The following is a 23,945-nucleotide window of genomic DNA, read 5'->3' as shown; positions in this document are numbered from 1 at the left end:
CTTCTGCTCTTGCGCAACCACCGCATCTCCCTCTATCAACCCTCAACAGAATAGAGGGGTGGGAGGATGGCGAGTGCCTTCTACGGCATCTTGATACTTTTTCCATTTACTGAAATTGATATTACTTTCGTAAAGGCGTGTATATACGCGTATACCGGGGGATCCATCTAGCCTATAAATTTTTAACGGCGTAAAACTTTCCATCCGAACGAGAGATGGAAGAGTAGGGGGGTGTGGGGTGGAAGGGAATTGTGGAGGGAGAAGAGAGGTTCCAGGGCACCTCTGCATTCGGAAAATTGAACTCTTCGCCTTCCTGGAGAGATGCGTTACCGAGATTCTCCTTTCCGATAACCAAAACCGACGGCTAGAGGGAGGGATGAAGAGACTGGTGGGGTTGGTGAGAGGGAGGAGGGGACATGTTCTTCAGTGATGGAGGTGAAGTTGATAAATGGGCGTATCGGTTAATGGGGGATGAACGAGAGAATCTTGGACAAATAAAATCATTATTCCGCCATCTTCTCGCTCATTGTTAAGCAAATTGAATTTTTAGAGGGAATTTTTTTGGTGAATTGCTGGGAAATTCGGATCTGGGATTTTGTGGAATTTAAGTGGTGATTGAATGCATCGGGAATTAATTTTTTTTTTATGTCATCTCCTTTCGGGTTCAGTGGATTACTCGAATAATAAATTCGCATTTACTCATTAATTATTAAATAAACGAAAGTGTAATCTCATGTTTGAATATTAATAATTTTTTTGGGTTTTCCAATTTATCCAATAAAGTCCCCGAGCTATTTTTCAAGTTTTCACGTGTCAGGCATAAAACTGGAAAAATTCACGATGAGGAATGATGCATATGCGTCCCATTCTCTCATACAGTCCTCGCAATACCGAGAAAATAATTTTCTCAACAAATAGCTTGACAAATTCCTCGTAAGATAAGTCGGCTGACTATATTTATCATTGAAAATTACCCCGAATGTTCAATGCCACAGTTATTACTCACGATTCACCCAAAATTCTTCAGATAATTCGCTTTAATTGAATTTCGAATGACCCATAAAACCAGAAATTCGGGGCGAGATGGAGGGAAAACTTGTTGGCGGTGGTTTGGCAATCCAAAAATGGCTTTGAAAATTTAATTACCGTTGATATTGAGAGGCGAAGTGAAACGCTGGGAGTATTACAGAGCCGCATTGGACGGATCCCCCTCACCCCTTATCACCCTCCCCCCCTGCTCCTCCTCCTCCAACCCCCATCCAACAGCCTCTGGACTCTAATGTGATTGCTTTACTGGCCCTATACGGACTACCATGTATTACCGACTGTACATAACTCTCGACTCAAATGGAATTAGTTTTTCGCTATTTTCATTTCAACTTAATCTTCTTCAGGTGCTCTTCGATGATTAAGTAATTCATTAGCTGGACCTGGATAAATGGTTTATTTCAGTTGAATAAAGTTTATTTGAATCAAATGAATGAATTTATTCAAATGACTTGTTACAAAACTTTTATTCAAATCTAAACTCTTTTTTTCTCAGATTTTTCTTCGACTACTCTAATTTTTTTCGTAATCAGTAATAAATAAATTGAGAATATAATTTTATTGATTTTTATAAAATAAATAATATGATGCTTATCAAAAATAATAACTGAAGTCAAAGGGACAACAAATGAATGAATTAAACAATTTAAATTGAAAGAAAAATTTGAATGAGATATTTTCAATTAAAATTAAACGATAAAATACAGAAGAAAATCTCATTCAATTCTGGAATTCATCTGCCTCGACTGAATGAAAATACCAGAAACAATAGGAGTAAATAAATAAAAATTTGTGCCACTGGTTCGTTGCACTCGAGTGATTCTCGTTGGATTTACCCGATGGCAATAGTCCTCTGCCCAACAGGGATGCATCGATCTTTAAGCGCTCTGGTACCTTCCTCTCTTGTCCCCGCATTCTATCACTTTAACTCGGTAGTTCCCCGGCGCGATATCATCGCACGGTTGACACACGGCAAGACGGTGTTGCTGGGGCACTACACTCGCTCCCTCCCTCCCTCTCCCCTCACCCTTTTTCCCCTACATACGACATTTCCAAGGGATTTAGTATACCCATGAAGTAAATAGGAGCCCTGGCCGCTCTCCCGTAAAATTGTATGTGAAATTGTGCAATGTGTCTTGCGAATTGAATCGCCCGGTAACGACATTGACTTTATTGCTTGTTTCAAGACATTCCGTGACCGCGTATATGAAACCCGCTGGGCTTTCAAACTTCAGAAGAATGGTGAAATTACAGGGGAGAAGCTATTTCATTCATCTATTTTCCGATTAATTTTTGGAGGGAACATTCAACGAAAATATATCAATAATTTTTTTTTACACAAAATTAACAAAGAGATAAATTTATTTCAATGAGAATTATTTTATGTGACTGAAATCTGCTCACCCTGAACACAGGATGAAATTAGTTCCAAATCATTAGTTATAAAACTGACTGAATTTACAAAAAAATAAAAAAAAGTCCAAAAACTTATGCTTGTATTTATCTTTAAAATCACAATTCTCAACGCACCCAATTCCCTTCACCCCCCCCCTCAAAAAATCTCAGTTCCCTCCCCCTCCCCATCCCCCATTCCAAACCCAATTTTTTTATTTTTTATAATACCTACAAAATGATTTATCACCCAAGCTAATTGCAGAATGCATTCGGCGAGTAATATCGCTCCAGCTCAAGAGAAAAGTGCGGTGGTGGGATGGGACTCCACTAGCAGTAGGGGGAGTAAGGGAGGGAGGGTACAGTGGGAGGTGGGTTACCGTCGGGAAGCTATACTTTAGTTTGCAATTTAAACTTTACTTCCACTGGAATTGATTAGCTTTTAGTAATTAAGCAAGCAACGCCTTGGCTCGCTCTACCCCTCTCGTGCTCACGCTCATTCCTCTCCCCCTCCCCCTTCCTCCCCAAACCCCCTTTCACCCCGGCCTCTGGTCGACATTCACGCCGTCGGGGTGGTTTTAATCAACGTCCCGCGCGCGCACACGCCATCCCTTCCTTTTCCCCTCCCTCCTCCACCTCCTCCTCCTCACCCCTTTCAACCCCCTGTACACATTCTCTCACTCTATCTTTGCACCTAGTCCCGTACCTCACTCGTTTCATTCGCCTCACTTGGGCTTAACCGTGTATTTTTTGACGCTACTGGAAATCTAACCTCAAACCAAACCCACCCACCCACCCCTCCGATATATCCAACACATCGGGAAGGAGAGGAGCCTTGTATTCCAACCGCCTGGATATCGCTAGCAGTGCGAAGCAATTTCGGCATGGAATGCGTTTCCCTCGATAGCTCGTATAGCTCCAAGTGAATGTGAATGTGTTTGTGTACAAAAGGGATAGGGGGAGGAGGGATATGTGTGTGTGGGTGTGCTTGCCCAGCCGGGACAGGCCCAACCAATTTCAACTTCCATTATACACCCTTTACCTCCCCCTACCCCACCGGCGGCCCCTCCTCAGCGGCATCGCCGTTCTACGATTGTGACTTCCCCGGCTCTTTCCGAGGGTGGCAGGGGGGAGGTAAATCGTAATTCAATTTATTCGGAAATATTTCAAATTTTTAAGGGGCGTTTGCGTTTGAATTGCAGGTAATGGTATGGGTGGGTGGGTTAATTGATGGTGCTGTGAATTTTTAGAATTCGAAATAGAGAATTTGGTAAATTGAATTGAAGGGGAATGTTTTTGGTCCGGGTATTTTCTATGAAGGACTATTGTCTCGAGGAGGGGGAGAGGAGAGGAATGATAGGAATTATTGGATAGGGTATTTAAATCCAACGATTTCAAATCGATCAAACACCTCTTCCCGAAGTAATAAACGAGTTCCCAAAATATTGAAATTATATTGATTCAAGATCCAAATAATCCGAATCTTTTCATTTATCGGTTCACCCGAATGAACCCTCCAAATCAATCAAAGTACAATTACTTGTAAATCACATTATTCATCTCATTAAAAGATATTTTACCCCATGCTCCGAATAATTTTGGTTGCGAAGTGGTTTGACATCCTGTATCCCCTCCAACCAAAATATTTCCACGAGGAAAAAAAAAATCATTCCAGTCCACGTGGCACCCCAGCGAATTTAAAAACGCAATTTACGGACAATGGAGAGTGAAAAAGGAGCCCCGAGTTTTCAACTCCGCAAACCCCAGCAGAATTTATCCACTCTCCGCTGCCCCTCACCCCCACCCCCCCTCCGTTTCCCGCTCCTACCAACCCCACTGAAACGTGTATATGCCGCCAACCCCCTCCGTAAGTATAGAAAAAGTATCCCGTAGACTGGTGCCACGGTAGCATCATAAAATGTTGCTTTTTAATTTGGCAGAGGCGCGGAGAGTGGGCGCCAAAGGGGGAGGCAGAGGGAGTAGACGGAGAGTTAATATACGGCTTTAATTTTGGGGATTTCATTTAGGTGCTCGTTCGGATATTCCCGTCGACGAGTATTTCCACCTTATTCAGGTCTTGGGGGAGTCAAGGGGGTGAACCACATCCGGCCGCGAAGATTGACTTCCGCCTCTCTCAATCCCTCCATTCCCCAGCCAGACAGGAAAGCGAAAAGAAACCAATGGCAGTGGTAAACTGAGTTTAATCCACCCCGCGAAGCGACGCCGATAAAATTAACCGGAAATTTTCCCTGGCATGTTTGTTTTTTTTTTCCGCCGGATAAATAAGAAAATCAACTCACCAGATCGATTAATCGGCCGATTCTTGTGTATTCCCGGGTGTAAACACAGCACTGTATCACTACAGATCACGTTCACAAATTCATTAAATTTATTGAAAACAATTTGCAAATATTAAAATCACTGAATTATTCACAAAGAGTTGCACACGCGCCGCGATAATCGGGAAATTAGCGATTGATAATCATTGGAACGAAGATGAGGTCGTACCTCTCGCGCTGACGGTCGAACTCGTTGTGTAAGGAGAAACGGTACGCGCACTGATCAGGCACAGACCGGCTGTTGACGTAGAGCGCATGCGTCGAGTTGAGACGCGTGTCAGCTTGATAAAACTAAAACAGAGTACCTTATACACTTTTGTGGAGTTATTAGAGATGGTGAGGGGGGGGAGGATATGCGGGGAGGGGCAGCAGGGGTGAAAAAAAGTGAACGTGGGGGACTGAAGGAAAACGTCGTATTTGTCCCGTGGCATGGGACTAATGAACTTAGCAATTAACGAGGGAGAGGGGAGGGGGGCATTTTCTTTGTCCTTTATAACTTTTTGGCGGATTGAGGAGAGAATCGTTAAAGGGATTCGTTAGGGGTTTTCGGAGGGTCCAGTGTCATTAAATTCAACACGCCAGGCTTCACGGTGAAAGCTTTTGAGGTTTATATTTTGGTTTGGATTTGCGTATTTATTATTTTGGTTGGGGATTTGTAGACCGGGGGATTTTAGTGATCGTGATGAGGTGTTGGGGCTGACATTCAGTAATTCTCTTTGAAGATATTATATATTTGGTGGATATCTAATTATATTGAATTTTAACATCATATTTCCCCTAATTGAAATCACGCGAATAAAAAATTAACAAAAATACTCATCAGCAGGTGATTCAATTAACTGAACAGGATTTTTAATCATTAATCTCACGTGAGGCGATTGCTCTCCTCGATAAATTAATCAACGAAATTTTATCTCAATTTCTTCCTCAAGTCTTCAGTTGGTCGGGGATAAAATCATTCGAAGGATCATCGATTTACTTTCACGACTGAGCGCGTGCGTACAGTTCACTGATTGCTGGGTATTATTAATCGTAAAACTCATTAGCGCCCGCGGCAATTACTCGTCCGATGTCTCCCCTTCCCTTTTCCTCCTCCTCCTCCCGCCCGTCTCCCTCACTTGGTTTTCATTCGAGTGATATTGACGAGAAGCCCGAGTATCGTGTTAATATCCGTCAGATCGATTTACCCGGTGCAATAAATACAGCTCACCACTTTTTAATGGATATTAAAATTGTTACCAATATCGAAAAATAATAATAAACGAGGCTCCACTTAAGTTATGACAAACATCACTCTTTGTACTCTAAATGGAGAGGATTTTTTAATAAAAATTATACTAACGATGTGTAAAAATGTATCATAATTCGTTTCTTCATTTCTATCCGGAATTAAGTGGAATTAATATTTGATGATTAAATTTTACCCGAAGTTATTTGATTGAATTAATATTTATTACAAAATATTACCAAAATTCCCTCTCCATCCATTCAATGCTAAATATATAATCAAAATACATTGCAAAGAAGTGAACCAATTGAATAATTAACTAAATTAATGTTTCTCATTTTCATCTCCTTATTATCTCCTTAATCGACATCAATTCATCAAAATAAATAAATAAAATAATTCCAAATGGACTAAACTAACATCACCCATTATCATTAAACTTATTCATCCTCTCCAATAAATTTTTCCCTCTCCAATTACTTGAATTGGAGCTAAAATGTAATTGAGAAAAGTGGAATACTTCCTCTTGCACAGTTTCCGTTTGTATTTTTTTTTATCCTCCACTTTTGTTTCTGGAGATTGATCGAAAGAACTTGAAGGAGGGGAAGCAAGAAACATTCAAGACAAGGACCAGTGGTGTACGGTTGAAGGGGCGGGAGGGGGTTGACACTGTTCCCATTGCTAGTGTAAGAGAATGAGGAGAACAGAGACAATAGAGTTGAGAGTCTCTCGGAGTATAAAAGAAAGAGGGAAATCACGAGATGGCATCCCTCACCCTCATGACAATTAGCTAAAACCTCGGACGATACACATTGCAGTTCGCTCCCATTTACCTTCCCCCCTTCAACCCCCGAGGACTCGTGAAACAGGAAACAAGAGTATCAGTGAGATTAAGATCATTTGAGGGACGACGAAATGGCGAGGAAAGCACTAACAAAATCACTTTAATTTGCTTCTCAGGGCAATTCCTCCGGATTTTCTAATCGTTAACGATCGATACACCTTATTGCATGGATATTTATGGGAGCCCTGGGTGTATATTTGAGAAGGGGGGAGGGCGGGGGTGTGTCGTTCAAAGTCACTTTCCATGCCTTGGTGAGTTATCGCGTCCTCTTAATCGGTTCAGTTAATTGAACTGTCGTTCAAAACGGTTAATCGTCTACTCACGCCTTCATGCATAACCAAATGAGTTTAGGTTGCTTTGTTGTATTAATATATTTTGGAAAATTTCATTTTTGTCATCTACCGACGTATTAATTTTAATTACTACTGGTGCCGGTGGTGTCGACGATAATTTCGACATTATCGGCCCCAGTCGGATTTCAACATTGTTTCCCCTCAAATCGGCAAATCACCGCAATCAACGAGGAAATAATTCCCATTTCAAATGGTCCGCAACTAAAAATATTTATTCATGATCAACAAAAGGATTTGAATGCCTAAAACTCCCCACAACCGAGTGAATAAAAGAGAATGCGGCGTCGATCGTCAAGTATAGCTTGTGTGGAGTAGTTGAAGGGTGGAATAAGGGATAGAAAGCTTCGGGTGAACGAGGTGGGGGTGGGTAGATTGAGGCGGGATGGAAATTAATTCATTACTCTAATGCGTCGAGCGAGAGAATGGCCTCCGTGGAAAGGCTGAAGTGTCGAGAGTAGTTGGCGCACGGGCCCACCAGCCGCACTCTGCTCTCGAGGTACTGCCGCGCGAAAGATGGATCTCTCGTTTTCATTTCGAAAATTAACACTCGCCATTATGCCAGGGCTCTTTCCCTTATTATTATACCTCTTTCATTCGCTTTTTTCAGTTTTTATTATTATTCCGGGCTCTTTCTCCACGCATTTTTACACCCACAATTTTTTTTTTACTCTCTCGTTCTGACGCGCCTCTTGTGAAAAGCAACCGCGTAATTTAGTATTTTTTAAAAATTTTATCACATTCTCTGGGTATTTTTTAAACTCTTTAGTTTGAGTATTCTGTAAGGGATGAGCGGCAAGGGGGCAAAAATTGAATTATAAGATTTTCCAATCAGCTGTTGGGGAATGTAATCCCCAACAGCTCATTAAATAATTGAAAGAAAAAAAATGGTTAATTAATGCCATAACGAAACTGCATTCTCTGCATTTTTTTTTTTTTTCACTTTCGCATTTGAGTTTCGATCGAGTCAGTCACCGACCCCCTTCCCCCTCCCCCCTCATCCTGTCCCGCCAATTTCAAACTCAAAGAAAAAGAATTGAGTCTAGAAGTCGCCTTGACGCTCGTAGAAAGCCGATGTAATTTTCTGAATGACTGCGTAATTAAAAGTCTAATTTCCTGCACTTAATTGACCGGCAGTCTTGGGCGCAATCCCCACCACTTTAACATCAGTGTGAGGCTTCGCCCTCCTCCCTCAGCCCAACCTCCTTTTCTTCTTTAATCCTCGACTTCTCGAGCTTAACCACCGAGCCTACTTTGCCCTCCCTCCCTCTCACTTCTATTCTTTGTGTGCAAAAGCGTACTTGCAGGGCCCTGGTTAATTTAAATAATCGATTTGCCACCCGGGCGCACATTCGCGCGGCCTCTCGTCAGCCGCTGAATGACCCGCATTCTTCATTACTCGCTTTTTTTTTTTTAATCAATAAAAATTGTATTCAATTTAATTCCCAGCCTGAAAACCGTTAACTACGGCGGGAAAACAGAGATATAATGAATTGTTTTTTTTAATTGACTGGGATAATTATTTAAATCAATTTATTCATTCCACCGATGGAAAATTCATGAGCAATGTTTTTTTCATTTGTAGCTTTAATTAATTTTTTAATTAAGGAGAAATTCAATCACTGTCTTTTATGAATGAATTAATGTTTCCTTTCATTTTAATCAATCAAAATTTAGTTCAATCAAATTTCCGGCCCGAAAACCGTTCATTACCGAGTTTTATGCATTAATTAACGGGTTTTTAATGAATAAAAATTGGATGCAATCGCATTCCAGCAGAAATTATTTTTTGTATTGATCAGGTTAATTATTTACATAAATTTATTCGTCAGAAAAATCCTGAGATATATTTTGGCATTTGTAGTATTAATTACTTTTTTAATTGAAAAAAATTCAATCAACATCGTTCATGAATATAAATTACGGTTTTTTTAATCAGCAGTTCGCTGAATCAATTCAAATTTACCATCATTCAATCTTTTAATCAAGAAAAAAATTAAATGAATGTCTTCCACGAATTAATTAAGATGGAAAAAAAAAAATATCGGAGCAAAAGTAAATAGTAATTTTTCGAAGAAAATTAAATGTACGGGTGGGGGTGGGTTTTCGGATAATTACGAGCGTCCAAACGGGCGTTGGGACGGAGGCAATTATAATTGCCGGCTCCTTTCGCAATTACAAGTTTCCATGAGAAGCGCGCGCCCGAGTATAGACGCCCGGTGGAGTACAAATGGGCTAGAGGAGATGGAGGAGGGAGGAAAGGACCTGTGGAGGATGAGGGTTGCTGCTTGTATACGTGCAAAGGGGGATGCCTGAGGATGGGAGAAGTATTACGGCTCTATGTGGAAACGTTAATTGGGGTGACCTGCTCAGAAAACTAGTTACTCCTTGGGCCCCAGTGATATTCCTCTGTGTTCATGGGAAAGCAATGGGGGGAGGGGAGAATTGGGACGGCTGGCAATGGAGAGGTCTGAGAGAAAACAGGAGCTTTCAAGCTCATTCTCTTCCATTTCCATAAAAAAATCCCGAAAGCAATACGGCCGATGGGAATTGTTCCGCAATTTTGACTGAATATTTCCATCTGTGGACGCTGAGAGAAATGATTCAACCAACGAAAACATGGCTGAGAAGGTGGGGAAAATCCACGAGTGAAAGTAAGTGGGATTGCAAATAAAAAGCGGCTTGAGGTAGTAAGTAAAGTACAGTGAAGGTGAAGCAAAGTAAAAAGTGTAAGAGGGACGCAGGGGTAGAGGGGTGAGTGAGGTGGAGGAATGGAATAGTAGGTGGATGGTGGCAATGGATGTTACTTAGACTTGAGAAGAGAAAGAGAGGGAGAGAGAGAGAGAGAGGGATACCACTTTCCCAAGCCCAAGTTTTGCCCTGCAGTCACAGTGAGTGCGACGTACGCGTCCTTTGGGTTCTCTTCTTTCGTTTTTCCTTTCTTGTCCGAAACCCCTACCCCCTGGTGACCCCCTCTACCCCTTATCGCTGAGTACTAGTATCCTTCACACTCAAAGAGCTTTTCTCCCCGGTACTGTCACCTTCACTACTTGCCACCCCGTAAAATCCTCTTCAAACTTCTCAAACATCAAGGGAATACTGTTTTTCATAAAAATCACCTTGAAAAAATCCAAGATCAGACCCCTGGCCGCTGAACAGAAGGAAAAGCAATTTTTTTGCGTTTCTCTCGCTCTCGGGGGCCCTGTTGGCATTTGTGGGGCCCACAAATGCGGGAAAAAAAATTCAACCCCCTTCGAAATGCGATTTTGGCGAAAGTCATTTTCCCTCTGAAAAAAATTCTAGACCAGACCTTTAAGTAGAAAAAAATGTCTCGATTGAGGAAGACTTCGTGTCCCACGGCTCTCTCATCTTCACGGATTTGAAATCAGTTCGCTGGGGGTGGGCTAACGGGGTGAGGTGTATTTTCCACCCACTCGCGTCGACGCCGATGGAAACAGTGGCTTCGTGGCACGGAGAAGTTAATTATAAGCGATACCAATCTCTCGGGCTTGTTGGTTGGTAGGACTGGGGGAAGCCCTGACAGCCAATTACCACCCTGTGCAACCCTTCGCGCGCGCGAAACCAACCATCACAGCTATATAACCACCTTTCTTGCGTTCACACACACTGTCTACCCCTTTTCATACCGCTTTCTCCCAATATAGGAAATTAAAAGAGCCGGCAATGATAGCACTGTGCGATTACTCTCCCCCGTTTCATTTCTGAGATTTCCGAAATTATGAATGCGATCGTGGCATTAAAACGGTGAGAAAAATTTATTAAAAATTAGGGAACAGTTCACTTGACAAAAAAAAATGTTTAAATAAATCGGATAAACTTCGCAATAAATAATTTAATTAATTTGAAATTTATTCATTCGACTCGAAATAATAAATCGTCTATTCAAATATTCCCAGGGATTTATTTGTACTTCAGCTGTCCAAATACAGATAATTTATTCAAATGACATTTTCCGGTGACTGTAAAACCATCAATCACTTCACCGACTGTAATGATACCCCCACGTATCCCGAAACTCATCGATAACATCTCGATTATATCACCGAATACCCGTTTAACCTTGCCGCAAAGGGCGATGATACTTCCTCCCCCGAAAATCCTGTGATGAGGCGTCGTAGTTGGCACGCTCCAGGCCCTACACAAGCCCTCAACTCCAGTTACTCCCCGTACAGAATTCCACCCTTCCATACTGTTACGTGGTTGGGTTTGCACGACGCATATGCTCGTGGATCGAAGCCGATCCATTATGGGATTATGTCGGCCCGACAATGGGGATTAGCCACCGGGTGTAAGAGACACGCGCTACGAGAAAGTCGGGTTATGCGCTGATGTATGTATACATTGGAGAGGTACCTACGAGCTTTATTGGCTGACGCAAGAAGAGATGGACAGTTGAGAATAAGGAGCTTCGGAGGTGGTGCTACACCCGGGGAAGTGGATTATCTCAATACCAGGAGTTTCCGATTTCTGCATTTTTTCATTCATTTACGTCAAGTTAATGCCTGCGTTTCAACTAATAACGAGACCGTATTGGAGCTCATTACACTTGAAAAATATTAGTATTAAATATTAATACTCCTAAACGTTGAAAAATCCATTTCAATAACTTTCCTATTAAAAAAATTTATCGGAAATATGACTATTTACCAGACGGAAATGAGAAAATTTCCGCTTCGAAACACTACTTCTAACCCCATCCATTTCCACTGGTTGTCAATCAGAATAAAAGTTCAGATTGAGATCTTCCAATATTCGGAAATGTCCCTTGTAGCAACTCCCCTCCTCGGCCCTCCCCGAAATTTTCAAAAATCCCTCTTGACCCCGAAAAATATTCCAGAAACAAATCATTCACAAATCAAAGAATTTCCCCCTACCCTCTTTCGCGATGAAAAATGTGGACGCGATATCGTAGAGACCTCATTCAACCCTGAGATCCCTTTGGTAACGCACACAAATACAACAGTCAACGTTAAGGGAAGCCGTTAGAGACGACGAGGAGAGGGAGTAGGAGGTCTGCGGGTGGTAGTTACCAGGGTTGGCTTGTTCGCTGCTTGGCCTGAGTTAATTATAACTGATGGTTATCAACCGGTTAACTCCGACACGCCATTACGTGCCTCGCCTGCTCCCCCTCCCCTCTCCCCCCCCTCCCTCAAATAACCCCTGCTACAGCATTTCCACTCCCCTTGTACCGAGCGACGTTTGACTACCCTGACTGCAGGTTTTCTTTGTTATCCGAAGAAGGGAAAAATAATAACAGAGGAATGAAAAAGTGTCATTGATACTTGATTCCACTGAATGTGTGGAGTAATGGTCATGGGAGCTGTGCCAATGGGAAAAGAACGAGGAGCGGAGACAGAGAGTGAGAAAAAAAAAAAAATAAGGGGTGAATGACGAGTGAGGGGGAGCTTCAGCCGCAATCTCGGCCAATCATCTAAACGGCCACGTAATGTTATGTATTCCCCGGGATTTCTATGGTGGTAACCGCAGATAAGCGACTCGACAGTCTGTCCGAGCCATTACGCCTCGGATTTTCGGTGGTTACACGCGTCTCCACGACGTGCACCAGTGACTGAGAGAAGTGCGGCTGAGGAGGGCCACTTTCATTTGGGTACACGGAAAAAAGAAAACTGCGAATAGGTTGAGATCGGGGGTATTATTAAATTCCGGTATTTTCCCAGCGAACCGAGAGGGAAATATTCAGTAAAAGTTACGGAACTTGGGGATTTGTTTATCGATTATGGCACTGTTATTAGTTATCATTTGATAAATCTTACTTCGGGATGGGATGAAAATTTATCGGCATTTCAGGTCCCTCAAAGTAAAATAACGTCGACAGTCCCGATCGTTTTGTTTTATTTTGTTATCGTGAAATCCATCGGGTAAAAGGAACGTATCGAATTAAGAAACAGCGGCGGCTGAAGGAATAATTTTTTAATCGAAATAAATTCAGTCAGGCTAATGGACAATAATTTTTCCCCGTCAAGACTTAGCACAATATGTTCTGCCATCATTACTTTGAGGCTGGAGCCAGGGTGGCAGCACTCCCGTGGCAATCGCCGAGTGGAAAGAGGAGGAGGATGGTATTGCTCTTACCTAAATAACCACTCAGTCACTCGGCCGCGCAGTAGCATTTCCAACGGTCTCAGGGAGAGGGTCTCGGAGGGCCCACCACCACCTCCCCTTCCCATGATATCCGTTACGTAATGTAAGAGCGGTCGAGCGTCCGAAGTACCTTTCGGATTAACGAGCCCATTCTCGGATTGATTCCCCGAGTGTGATTCCATCCTCGTTTTCTCTCTCTCTCTCCCTGTCCCCCCCCCTTCCCCCCTCACTTTCCCAATTTTCCTGAGGGCATCTAGGTGAATTATTAAAATTTAACTTGCTCTTTCAGCGTCATTTGTATCGTCTTTTTTCACTGGGGAGAATCGCCCCTGGACGGCTCACCCAGCGGTGATGCGAGAGATGATCCGATTACAATGTTACAGTCATGGGAAAGTCAGAAGCGCTGGGGGGAGGGGAAGGGGGAGGAATAGGATGAGAAGAATTTTTTACTGCGGTTTGTCGGAGTTGAAGGGTCGACACGGGGGATTCAATTGATTTTTTAATCATGATGGATAATGAGAAATAGCACTGCGGAACGAATACTAACGCAACGCTGACCAAAATACAAACACAGACTCAAACATTCAATAAAAATTTTCCAGTTCGTTCAATCATTTCATGAATGATCTGGGAAAGATGACGATCGCGTGAGCGAACTGTATATTCCGTAAGTTTTACTGAACATTTATGTTTCGTACATCAGCAACCGATCATTAACCACTAGTTTTCTGGGATAAAATCAATCAATTCCATTCAAAAAATCATTCTCCCTCCCCCGATACCATCGTCCATCAGCCTCATTTTTCTTATTTCCCTCCATTTTCATCAATAAAACCAGTCATTTAACCCGAGATTATCGTGTTTCTTAACAATAGAGAAAAATCAAATGGTTTTGGTATTCGGTGAGTGTCGAAAACCCCTATCCCTCCCCTCCCTCGACCGCCGATCGCTCGTTGAACGATAACAATACTCCACGTTGGGGTTTATAAATCCGCGCATTGTTGCCAACTTAAAAGCCCTCAAGTCTCCCTCACCTCAGTCTTTGCCGGGTTCAAAGGAAAGGGCGGAGGGACGAAGCCAAGGGAACCGTGTAAAAGCATTGAGAGCACTTTAATGAATACGATTAGGAGCGTTAACTGTGAAGGATTGCCTTCGGCTAGCAAGCCCAATGCCTTCATATATTTCAGGCTTTACTTCGGTGTTTTAAATCGCTCTCCGTGACTTTTAAATTCCAATTCAATTTTCTGATTGCCCGCTGTTTTTATCGCCGCTCTCGGGGAGGGAGAAGCGAATTTGTTACTGTTTTCTCACCTCTGATGAGTGATGAAGAATTAATTATACGCGGGGAGAAGTTTTTTTTTATTAAAATTACCGCACCACCTAATGCTACTGGAAGGATTAAATTGACTCTTAAAACAATAATCATCATATATTTTCAGTTATTTCAAGATATAAATGAGAAAGCGATACCTCATGCTAGACTTTTATAGGACGGCGGGGTAATTTATATTAAAAAATTCTCGTCGTGTGATGTGAAAGTTATCTTGGGCCTATTGGGAGAAAAATACGGCTCTTTGAATTTCCGAAAGTGACTTTTCGGTTAAATTAACTGTCTAGGATAGTTGAGATTGATCGATTTTAACGGCAGACGGGGTATTTCTGGGTGATATCGATTTTCACTAGTTTCTGGACACTAATTGTCGTTTTAATTGGGCGACGGGGGAGGTGGGATTCGAGGGGAAAATTCAATGGAGAGTCAGACGAGACTTTTCCAAATTATCAATTTCTTCGTATGGAATAATTGTCTTTCAATTATAGATTGAAAAATTAATTTACGTCTGTAGTTATCTGAACATTTATCGGAAATAAAAGCACCGGAACTTTTATCTTCATATTTTACAAATTACAATCAGAAAAATTTCACAGGATCCAGCATGAAAACGGACAAAGCACATGATAAATTGTCCGTCTCGACGTCATTTCACGTTTCATTTTTTTTTTTGTGCATTCTCTTTCCATTTGAAAAAATGATTTCTCACGAACTGTGACCTCCAGCGATACCGTCCGTCCACACCTAACAATGACTCAAAGGGCATGGAATCCTGGTATATAAACTGCATAACACTCGAGTGCGGAGAAAACGAGAGCATCACGAGCGTGAAATCCTAATAAATGAGCATCGGTTTCCGAATGTCCCCGACGTGCCAACTGCATGCTTGACACAATGCGATAATCCACCTCAGTCTCCCTCCCCTGTCCTACCTCCCCTTTCCCCCGCCCTTTTTTTCGCCTACTCATTCTCCTGGTGCGGTGGTAACTCTTATCTGGCGGGTGCATCTGAACGCATTTAACGAAAAATGCGTTCAGTTTGAGGGAGTGGATGGGCCGAGATAGGGGACGCGTGACCGACACCTCACCCCCTTTTTTCAGATTCCAAAAGGTGCAGTGAGACGCGTTAATTCATATTCCATCAATTTTCAATTAAACATCGAATAAAGAAATTGGCAAAATGTATTATCACGGTTTCTGAAGCTGATAAATCCCCAACTAATAAATCACAAATGAAGAAATTAAATATCGAGGGGATAAATTAATTAATTGAAAATTTCTAAAATTTGTCTCGCACGGGGACACTCATTCGGTGCCTCTCCTATGTGTAATTCGGCGTCTTTGTGTAATTCATCGAGCGGCCCGTATAGCGGTCAAGAGGACCTCACATGAGGGCTCAAACAAATTTCAATAAAAAAAACCCTCGCCTGCCCCATAGGGGCGTCAGTCGTTTAATTCGCTTTTGCGTGAAGTGAATAACAAGAAATTCCTGTGATCCCGCATGTGCGAGCATCAGGGAATTTCTCCTATATTTACCATTCCCATACGGAGTTTCTCCAATTGATTGGGCCCAGCTATCCATGATGCTCTATTCTTCCAGATTATTCGTACTGACGAGGTGGAGAAGAGGGAGGAGGAGACTCGGCTGTCCTCCGATGGAGCGACGACTGAGCGAGTTAAGGAACACGAGAAAGCACTTCTGGACTCCTGACGTGTCCCCAACGTTCGTCGTCCATTTTCCGGAGCGACTGGGCTTGCGAATCCTCGACGACGTTCGACCACCTTGGGAAAGATAATACATTAATTTTCTATTGTCATCGGCTATCCAACTGAAAGACTGATCTACTCGCGAAAGCTTCTAGAGATAATTTAATTCCGTAAGTTTGCCGATGTATTTGTTCACTCGATTCTCGTACCATAATTTTCCAGATAATAATTGTTTATTAATCCATTGCATTTGGAGCTCGGGGATAATTAATTAAATTCAGACAAGTTGATGAACTTAAAATCTCGAGGGCAATATCTATTGATCCGCAATTCAGTTTTCATTTTCGGTGGAAAAATTCAATTATTTCGAATAATGAAGTGAATTTCACGGCGCCCAGTACTTCAAGCTAATTCATCTCACTCGGAATTGAGAATAATTAATTAGTTCCCAACAAATTAATGAATTTTGATTCATCCTCCCTCTTTCCACTCACAATAACTCCACAAAAAGCATTCTGAACAGCAGAAAATAAAAACCGATGAGTCATAATCAGACGGTCAACTTACTTAGTCCCAAGGAGAGTCCTTCCTCCACTTTAACTTAATTAACTAATTAGTAATTTTAATCGGATGACGCATGCGCATCTCCGGGGATACAAGCAAACCCTCTTAAGCAACCGTAAAAGGGGGTCGCTTGAAAAAGAAGAGAAAGCAAACTGTGGAACAGTGAGGAAGGGGGTGAAGTGGCCAGAGTCGCGCTGTCGCTCGCGGGGTAAAAGCCCCCTCTCTCTACCCCAAATCCCATTCTCAGAAAAAGTCCACGTAATTGCGTCTAATTAATTTAACGAGAAAGTCTTCTCCCAGATTTTTTTCATAATTCTTTTTTTTTTCTAATTTTTTTTCTCATTCCCTACGTGTGGGGCGCACGTGAGTGGATGAAAGGGGTCAAGTTTAATTGTGAGTTGTCAAGGGGTAATTAAAATGGAGTAGACAAACTTATTTTTTGTGATTTTTTCAGGAGATAAAATTAATGAAGAGAAGATTTATTGTCAAGTTATTTTCAGAATTATTGATTTTACTGGAGCATTTTTGAATATTATTTTTTCGAGGGGGGTGAAGGGTGTAATTAAATGCAGAAGCGAGTTTATTTATTCGGAAAAAAGTAAACCAGACTCCAATTATTTTTTTTAGACAGTGTCATCCCCCCATCACAGCCACCCATGATCAATCAGGGGGTTGTTATTTCCCACAGTGTGTCGAACCATGAAAAGTCCCACTCCCCTAAAAAAAATTATAATTCGTTTAACGTTTGAGTCACGTGTACCACAGGCCATTCGATTCTCGTCCTCTCGATGAATTCCCCGTTGATAAATTTCACTCACAACTGAACTGAGTGGTACACTGTGCATTCAATATAATATAACAGATATGTTTCGAGTGGTACCGCAGACCACGCGTGGGTGACACGCGTTTGACCTAATCTCTCCATTCCACATAATTACTAAATTAATTAACAATTATGATTTTATTATCATACACCGGAGAGTTAATTGCTCCAGTGGTGCGTTAATTAACAGCAATATTTCATCACTTATTCGTTATTTATCTGGTGGGCATTTTGATAACAACTTTCCACGCTAATTGGCGGGGGGAGGGGAAGGGAGAATTAGAGATTTGAAAAAAATACAACATTATGGTAATTAATGGGACAGTGGATTTTTGAGGAAGGGAGGGCACTTGACCGGTGGGGATTGGCTCTGTCAAGGGGCTTGATATACCAGGGTGATCCGAATAGAATACAGAGCTCATCGTACCGTTAATGAGGTAGGAATTAATTAACTGAGGGGGAGGGGGAAGGGGGAACGATGGAGGACGGCGTAATTAGGGGGCTATAATTGCACGGAATCAGAATGGTGAATAAGCACCTCCTCGGACCAATCAACCTTGCATTTATGTAATAAACTTCTTCGAAATGGTAATTTCATAATTAGAATTTGATTTTTCTTCATTTTTTTTATTTTTAGAAAGTCGTCATCAAGATTTTTCTAAAAGCCTTGTTGCACAAATCGTGTGCAAAATATTTGTTCAATCGTTAATGGGGTATTTGATTTTGAAGATTTTTGATTGATTCTTTCATTTACTCGCGTACAACTGCATGAGTAGATGTCAGGGGATTAACCGTGTGATAAACCAGACAGGAGTGATACCAAGCTCAGGTCTACTCTCCCCCGTTCCCTCCCTTTTGAAATTGGCCTGAAGCTCTGGGTGGCGGATTAATTAATTCGAAATATCGCGAACCAATAGCGTCGAGATTAGTCGGGTTGCAAGGGGGCTAGTGTTGAAGAGGACAGAGAGAAGTGGATGCACACGGTGAACTGAATGGGTATTCCGGCTTTTGGGGTTTGGTGACGTTTCGAGGCCACCAAACGGGCTTCACACTTTGATGGCCCGACCCTCATCGATTTACAGATGGTAACTCAGTTTTGTGTATTAATGACGGAACACTGTGCAAAGGCGAATTGCCACATTAGTCATAATCAGATGAGTAAATTGGCGAGACTGCACTCGCCCGAGTCGAATCACAGTGGGGTAACAGTGCCAAAATGTCCATCAACCTGGGCTAGGAATACAATTCCAACAATAGAATGGGAATTTATGGGTTTAGGGGGTGAGGGGATTCTCAAAGATAACTTAAATGTAAAAGTAAATCAGGTTGTTATCAACAAAAATCCCTTCAAAATTCCCATAACAATGAATTTTCAATCAAAAAAATTTATTCACATTTCGAATTTTATAAAAGCTAATCGATAATGTTGGGAAGGAGCTATCGACGTCTTCTTCAACATTTGAAAATAAATCTCACAAAAGCCACCGTCTTTCAAAATATTCTACTCCTCACTCAATTATCTCTAAAAACCAAAAAAAAAGTTTGTTCTGCATGATTTCATCACCCCCCCTGACTAATAACAATCTTCCCGGAAAAAAACTCGATGATGCGTTTCGTCAGACCTTCCGTTTCCGCCTAACTCAATCCCAAACGAAATAAAGAAATTTAACTCAACGAGAAAAAAAAAATTGATGCAAGAGAGAACAACGGAAGGGACGAGTTTTTGCTGGCACGAGCGCCCGATTACGGGTGCAGTGATAAAAAGGACGAAAATAAAATGATTTCCGGGGGAATATGAGGAGGATACTGTGTGTATGGGATAGGAGGGGAAAGGGGAGGAGGGGATAGTGCAGGGGTGTGCTACTCAGTGGGCCTCCCCGTTCCCTCACCTCTCCCTCACCCCTCTGGCCACTTTTGTGGATCTCGGGCCTCTGGTGTTATAAACGCGCGGTCGCGTGCGTCAGCTACGCCCGAGGATGTAATTGGCGTGTCTCGTGAATGCGCTCGTTCTGCCGGATGCGATTCGCATTAAGCACGCCCGTCCGTCAACTATGATATGTATACCCCCTCACCGCCCCCCCCCCTTTCTCCCCCGGCTCACCCCCCATTTCAACTGTATTTCTGGTTCATTCAGACGAAACTTTGAATCATATCCCCGTTAATTTATCAATAATAATGATAATGAAATAATTGATTAACATTTTGTTGAAAAATTAATTTTCAGAGGAATTATTTCAATTACAGAGCTGTTTTTGTAATGAATAACTAGTCGAGTGTTTATTATTGTTTGATGAAGGCCAAACTGGAGAGTTTGGGACTAATTTATCGGTATTGATGGCGCTTGGTGTGTTTGGAAAAAAATTAATTGCATGTGCATAACAGTCTTCTATTAATTTTCCAAGAACAGGGTCTTTTGTCAAATGGACCCAGATCAATTTTTACAATTTCTCACAAAATCGTTTGAACAGCAGTTGATCCACCCACTCCCGCGCCCTCATTGACACACATTCACAGCTCCTAATGAACCGAGACCCCTTAATTATCCACACAAAGTACTCAAATATGTAATACACATGCTAATTAGTAAACATATTTAGCATGCATTACGCCGACACAAGTGGAAGAGTGGAGGGGGCTCAGCAGTTACTGGGGAAAATTGGAGGTGCAGGAGGGAGACAAGGTTTGAGTATTATACACTCCTCAGCAACTTGGAGAACTCGATATCAAGGTAGGCTTATGTCCATGTTACCCACTGTGAGAAACTCGGAGGGGTGAGGGTGGCGTGCCTATGTCCTCGTTGCGAACTAATTAGGGGATACGACACAGGAGTGTAGTTACGTCTCCTCCATCTCTTGCAGCTACTCATCCTCTCCCTGTCCCTCCCTACACCACCAACTCCCTCTTGCTGGAGCCATTTTGGTGGTACAGGGGGTATGGAACAGAATGAGACAGGCTCTCGGTTGTGTATATATCCTCGAATGATTACGAGATCGATATAATGGGGGAGAGGAGAACCGATTAATGTAGTGACGCATGCAAATGGCCCACTCAATTGCCCCTTTCCTTGTATCCGAGTGTACGCAACAATCGATAATTTCAACGGTACATCGTTTGACAATCGATTGTGTAATGCTGGGTCAATTTCAATGATCAATGGAATCGAGTTAACAAGTAGGTGGTATTGATTTGTCATTGGGGGTAAGTGGGGAGAAGGGAAGTCAAGACGTTTGATTATTCCAATGACAGAGAGAATTTTCGAAGGGAATAGGATAATTTTGGTAATTTTGCATAATGAGGTCTCTCATTTCGTGAATAAAAAATGAAAAATTATACTCTTGAAATAAAAATGATCATGACCTTGGAAAAGAAATAGAATAAATAATTATACCTGAGTAATTCCCCGCACCCTAAAACAACGATTCCCGAAAAAATAATTCATTAAATTTTTCCCAGAACGCACTGGACTAATCTCAACTTCAAATAATCAATGAATCATGACTCGATTATGCGTTAATACAATTATTTGCATGGTTTAATGAATTAACTAGACTGAAATGCCGAAACTGAGAGGCGGCGAACCCCAGTAATGGCAAGAGAGGCGAGGGAAGTGAGGCGAGGAGGTACAGCAAACAATGTCAGTAATAATGGAAGGTACCGGCGCGGGGGCCAGACTAATTAGGGTAACCCAGGGAAACGAGTTCAAGAGGAAAGCTCGGGGAATGATGATGATGGTGGAAATCGATATTAGGTGGAAACGATTAATTTGAAATGGTTGAGAGCGAATAATGGAGAAATCGCTTGACAGATATTTGTATCGCATTCGGTCTAATGCATTCATGCATAAATTCAGGGGGATCGATAAATTAAATAATTATCCTGTCCAATCCTTCTCTCCACATGTGTACAAGAAAGAATAAGACAATTAAAAATTCCCAAAAATCCTTCAACCAGAAAAATTATACCTTTCACTCGAATAAAAAATTTAATTTGAGAGCCTTTCGTCGAATAAACAATTTATTCGGAAAAAATTGCATTCACGACTCGTCATTAATCGGGAAATAATGCTAATTATATTCCTAAGAGGTGGAGAGTAAAAAGTTCAAAGAAAAATATCGCGTCCAAAAAAATGAAAATTGATGCTACGAAGACTATAACGAGAAATTGAAAATTCATACGCAAACCTCGAGTTATTCATTATTATTTCACCCCAGCGATTTGTCTCACAGGCTAATTAAGTCCTTTTAATAAATACTCGATCGTCTTTCATAAAGAGAAAAGGCGAGTGGGTGCACGAGAATGAAGGGGTTAGGGGGAAAATAAAACGCAGAAGGAACGCAAACAAGAATTCCAAGCCTCTGTGCCAACACTCATTTGTATAATATTAATTGAAATCAAACATCCCCAACGTTCCTCGAGGCGAGTTCGTTAATTTTTTTTCCTCCTCCTTTCCCTCCTTTTCTCTCCTCTTTTCATTTTAATCCGCTGGGGGTCTGCGAAACACATTGGTGCGGTGAGGATGGACGACGCCACATGTCGCCACCATCTGTCGGGCCCACCGGCTCCACTCAATCGGTGTTTGCATAATATTCAATTATTTGCACATGACTTTTATCTTGGACTAATTAATGGTCGTAAATAGGGGGCACCAGAGGGAGGTGGAGAGTGGGCGAAGACAAAGGGATGGAAGAGGTCTTGTGACCGTTCAAAAACAAAAATTAATTTGTTTAGAAGTACATTTTATCGGGCCCAATGGCCAGGCCCCGGCTTAGAGTTCGTTCCTCGCCCCAGCACTGGCCCAGAGACTAACCAGGGCTAGCATATGATTTTTTTCGGGTGCCAAAACATTCACGGACCAGCCCCAGGTTCCTCCCGGGCGCTACGGCACTTCAAGCGATTACAGGAGTAGTTCATACGTTAATTAGACCGACGAGGCGTAAAATAGAGTCTCTGTACATAATCATCGGGCCCAGGAGGCCGGGATTTCGCACCGAGGAGGATAGCTGTTTTTGCATAGATTACTCTTTGGTATACAAACTAATACGTAAATATCTTCAGGGCAAAAAGGACGACAATCTCTGGGTGAGTGTATATATATCCCTGTAATTAGAATATGCAAAGAGGGAAACACTCTCTCAGACTTGAAATTTTACAATCTCCACTCATTATTATACCGAGACGCTCCAATCGACTAATTGCGGCTTCCAATTTAACGCTCGGCGTCACAATGACAAACCGAAAAATGAAAAAAAAAACAAACACAAAACAATGGGAACAAAAGAGGAGTGGAGAACAAAAAATTGAAATGATTTCATTTAAAGAATAAACGAAAATAAAAATGAGAGGAAAGGAGTGAATGATTTCGGTGTGGTTGAACGATCGAGAAAACCCAGTGGCCAATGGCGATCGGGCGTGTAATGGCCGGTGGTCAATTAACACGCGTCCCTAACCCCCCCTCACACACCCCCATAATGCAACCAGGAAAAACCCCTCTGCCGTTACGTGACGCGCCTGAAATTGGAGTTTTTGTTTTCCCAATATCAATTCCAGGGGTATATATGGTGAAGGGTTTTAATTGGTTGGACAGAGTGAGTACGAAGCCATTCGGATATATATTCTCGGCCACTAACACTCTCAAAGTAGTGAAAAAAAAATCGTTAAATAGTGGATGGTACTGGGGAGTGATATTTTTTTTCAATCTTTCGAAATTGCTTTCTGGGATGATGTTTGTCTATTAATATTTCAATATTTGAAATTTTTTCGTTTATAGCAAAATGTTATTAGAATTTACTTCAATCATTCAAGTTGGAAGGGTTAAGCAACCCCTCCCATTTCCCTCAGGAAAACGCCTCAGCTGAAAAATTTCTGCTCCAGGTAAACGCATTGGACCATCCGATACAGACTACTGAGATAATCAAATTAATAGACAGAAAGAGAAGTATTTACTCACGTGTGACAGCGACAGAAACATCTTCGGGGGGCACGTGAACAGGAGAATGTCACGACACTTGACGCACAAACTTTTATTCCGAGTAGGTGCTTTTGTTTTCAAACTGAACTGAACGAAAAGTTGAACACTAAATCACTGAGAGGGTGGTACACTCGGGGGCACTGGATGGCTTGTGTTGGGGCGGCGTCGAGAGCTGTAAACAATTATGGTGATAGTCGTGATGTTGTTCAATCGCACTGGTAAATATACACA

General features: G+C 42.0%; 2 protein-coding genes across 9 annotated transcripts in view; one reads left to right on the top strand and one right to left on the bottom strand.

Moving 5' to 3' along the window:
* The window catches only part of LOC135167489 (LIM domain only protein 3-like), a 62,480-nt gene extending 46,191 nt beyond the window's left edge, over nt 1–16,289 (bottom strand). The window contains exon 1 of one of the 3 annotated variants that reach the window (XM_064130736.1): nt 16,189–16,289. The gene's annotated coding sequence lies outside the window, so the exon portion shown is untranslated. Of the gene's footprint in view, nt 1–4,739; nt 5,018–16,188 lie in introns of those variants that run through there. The other 2 variants (XM_064130735.1, XM_064130734.1) reach the window with 2 other exon arrangements.
* LOC135167494 (uncharacterized) overlaps nt 1–23,945 on the top strand; it is a 162,867-nt gene that overhangs the window by 137,124 nt on the left and 1,798 nt on the right. For 3 of the 6 annotated variants that reach the window (XM_064130752.1, XM_064130750.1, XM_064130753.1), the window contains 3 exons: nt 16,253–16,529; nt 20,344–22,825; nt 23,618–23,932. In XM_064130752.1, coding sequence (XP_063986822.1) covers nt 16,253–16,363 — 111 coding nt within the window. In that variant the 3' untranslated portion in view covers nt 16,364–16,529; nt 20,344–22,825; nt 23,618–23,932. The remainder of the gene's footprint in view (nt 1–16,252; nt 16,530–20,343; nt 22,826–23,617; nt 23,933–23,945) is intronic. The other 3 variants (XM_064130748.1, XM_064130749.1, XM_064130751.1) reach the window with 3 other exon arrangements.

Source organism: Diachasmimorpha longicaudata, chromosome 11 (assembly GCF_034640455.1).
Source record: "Diachasmimorpha longicaudata isolate KC_UGA_2023 chromosome 11, iyDiaLong2, whole genome shotgun sequence".
NCBI lineage: Eukaryota > Metazoa > Arthropoda > Insecta > Hymenoptera > Braconidae > Diachasmimorpha > Diachasmimorpha longicaudata.
This window is presented reverse-complemented; position numbering and strand designations above follow the sequence as displayed.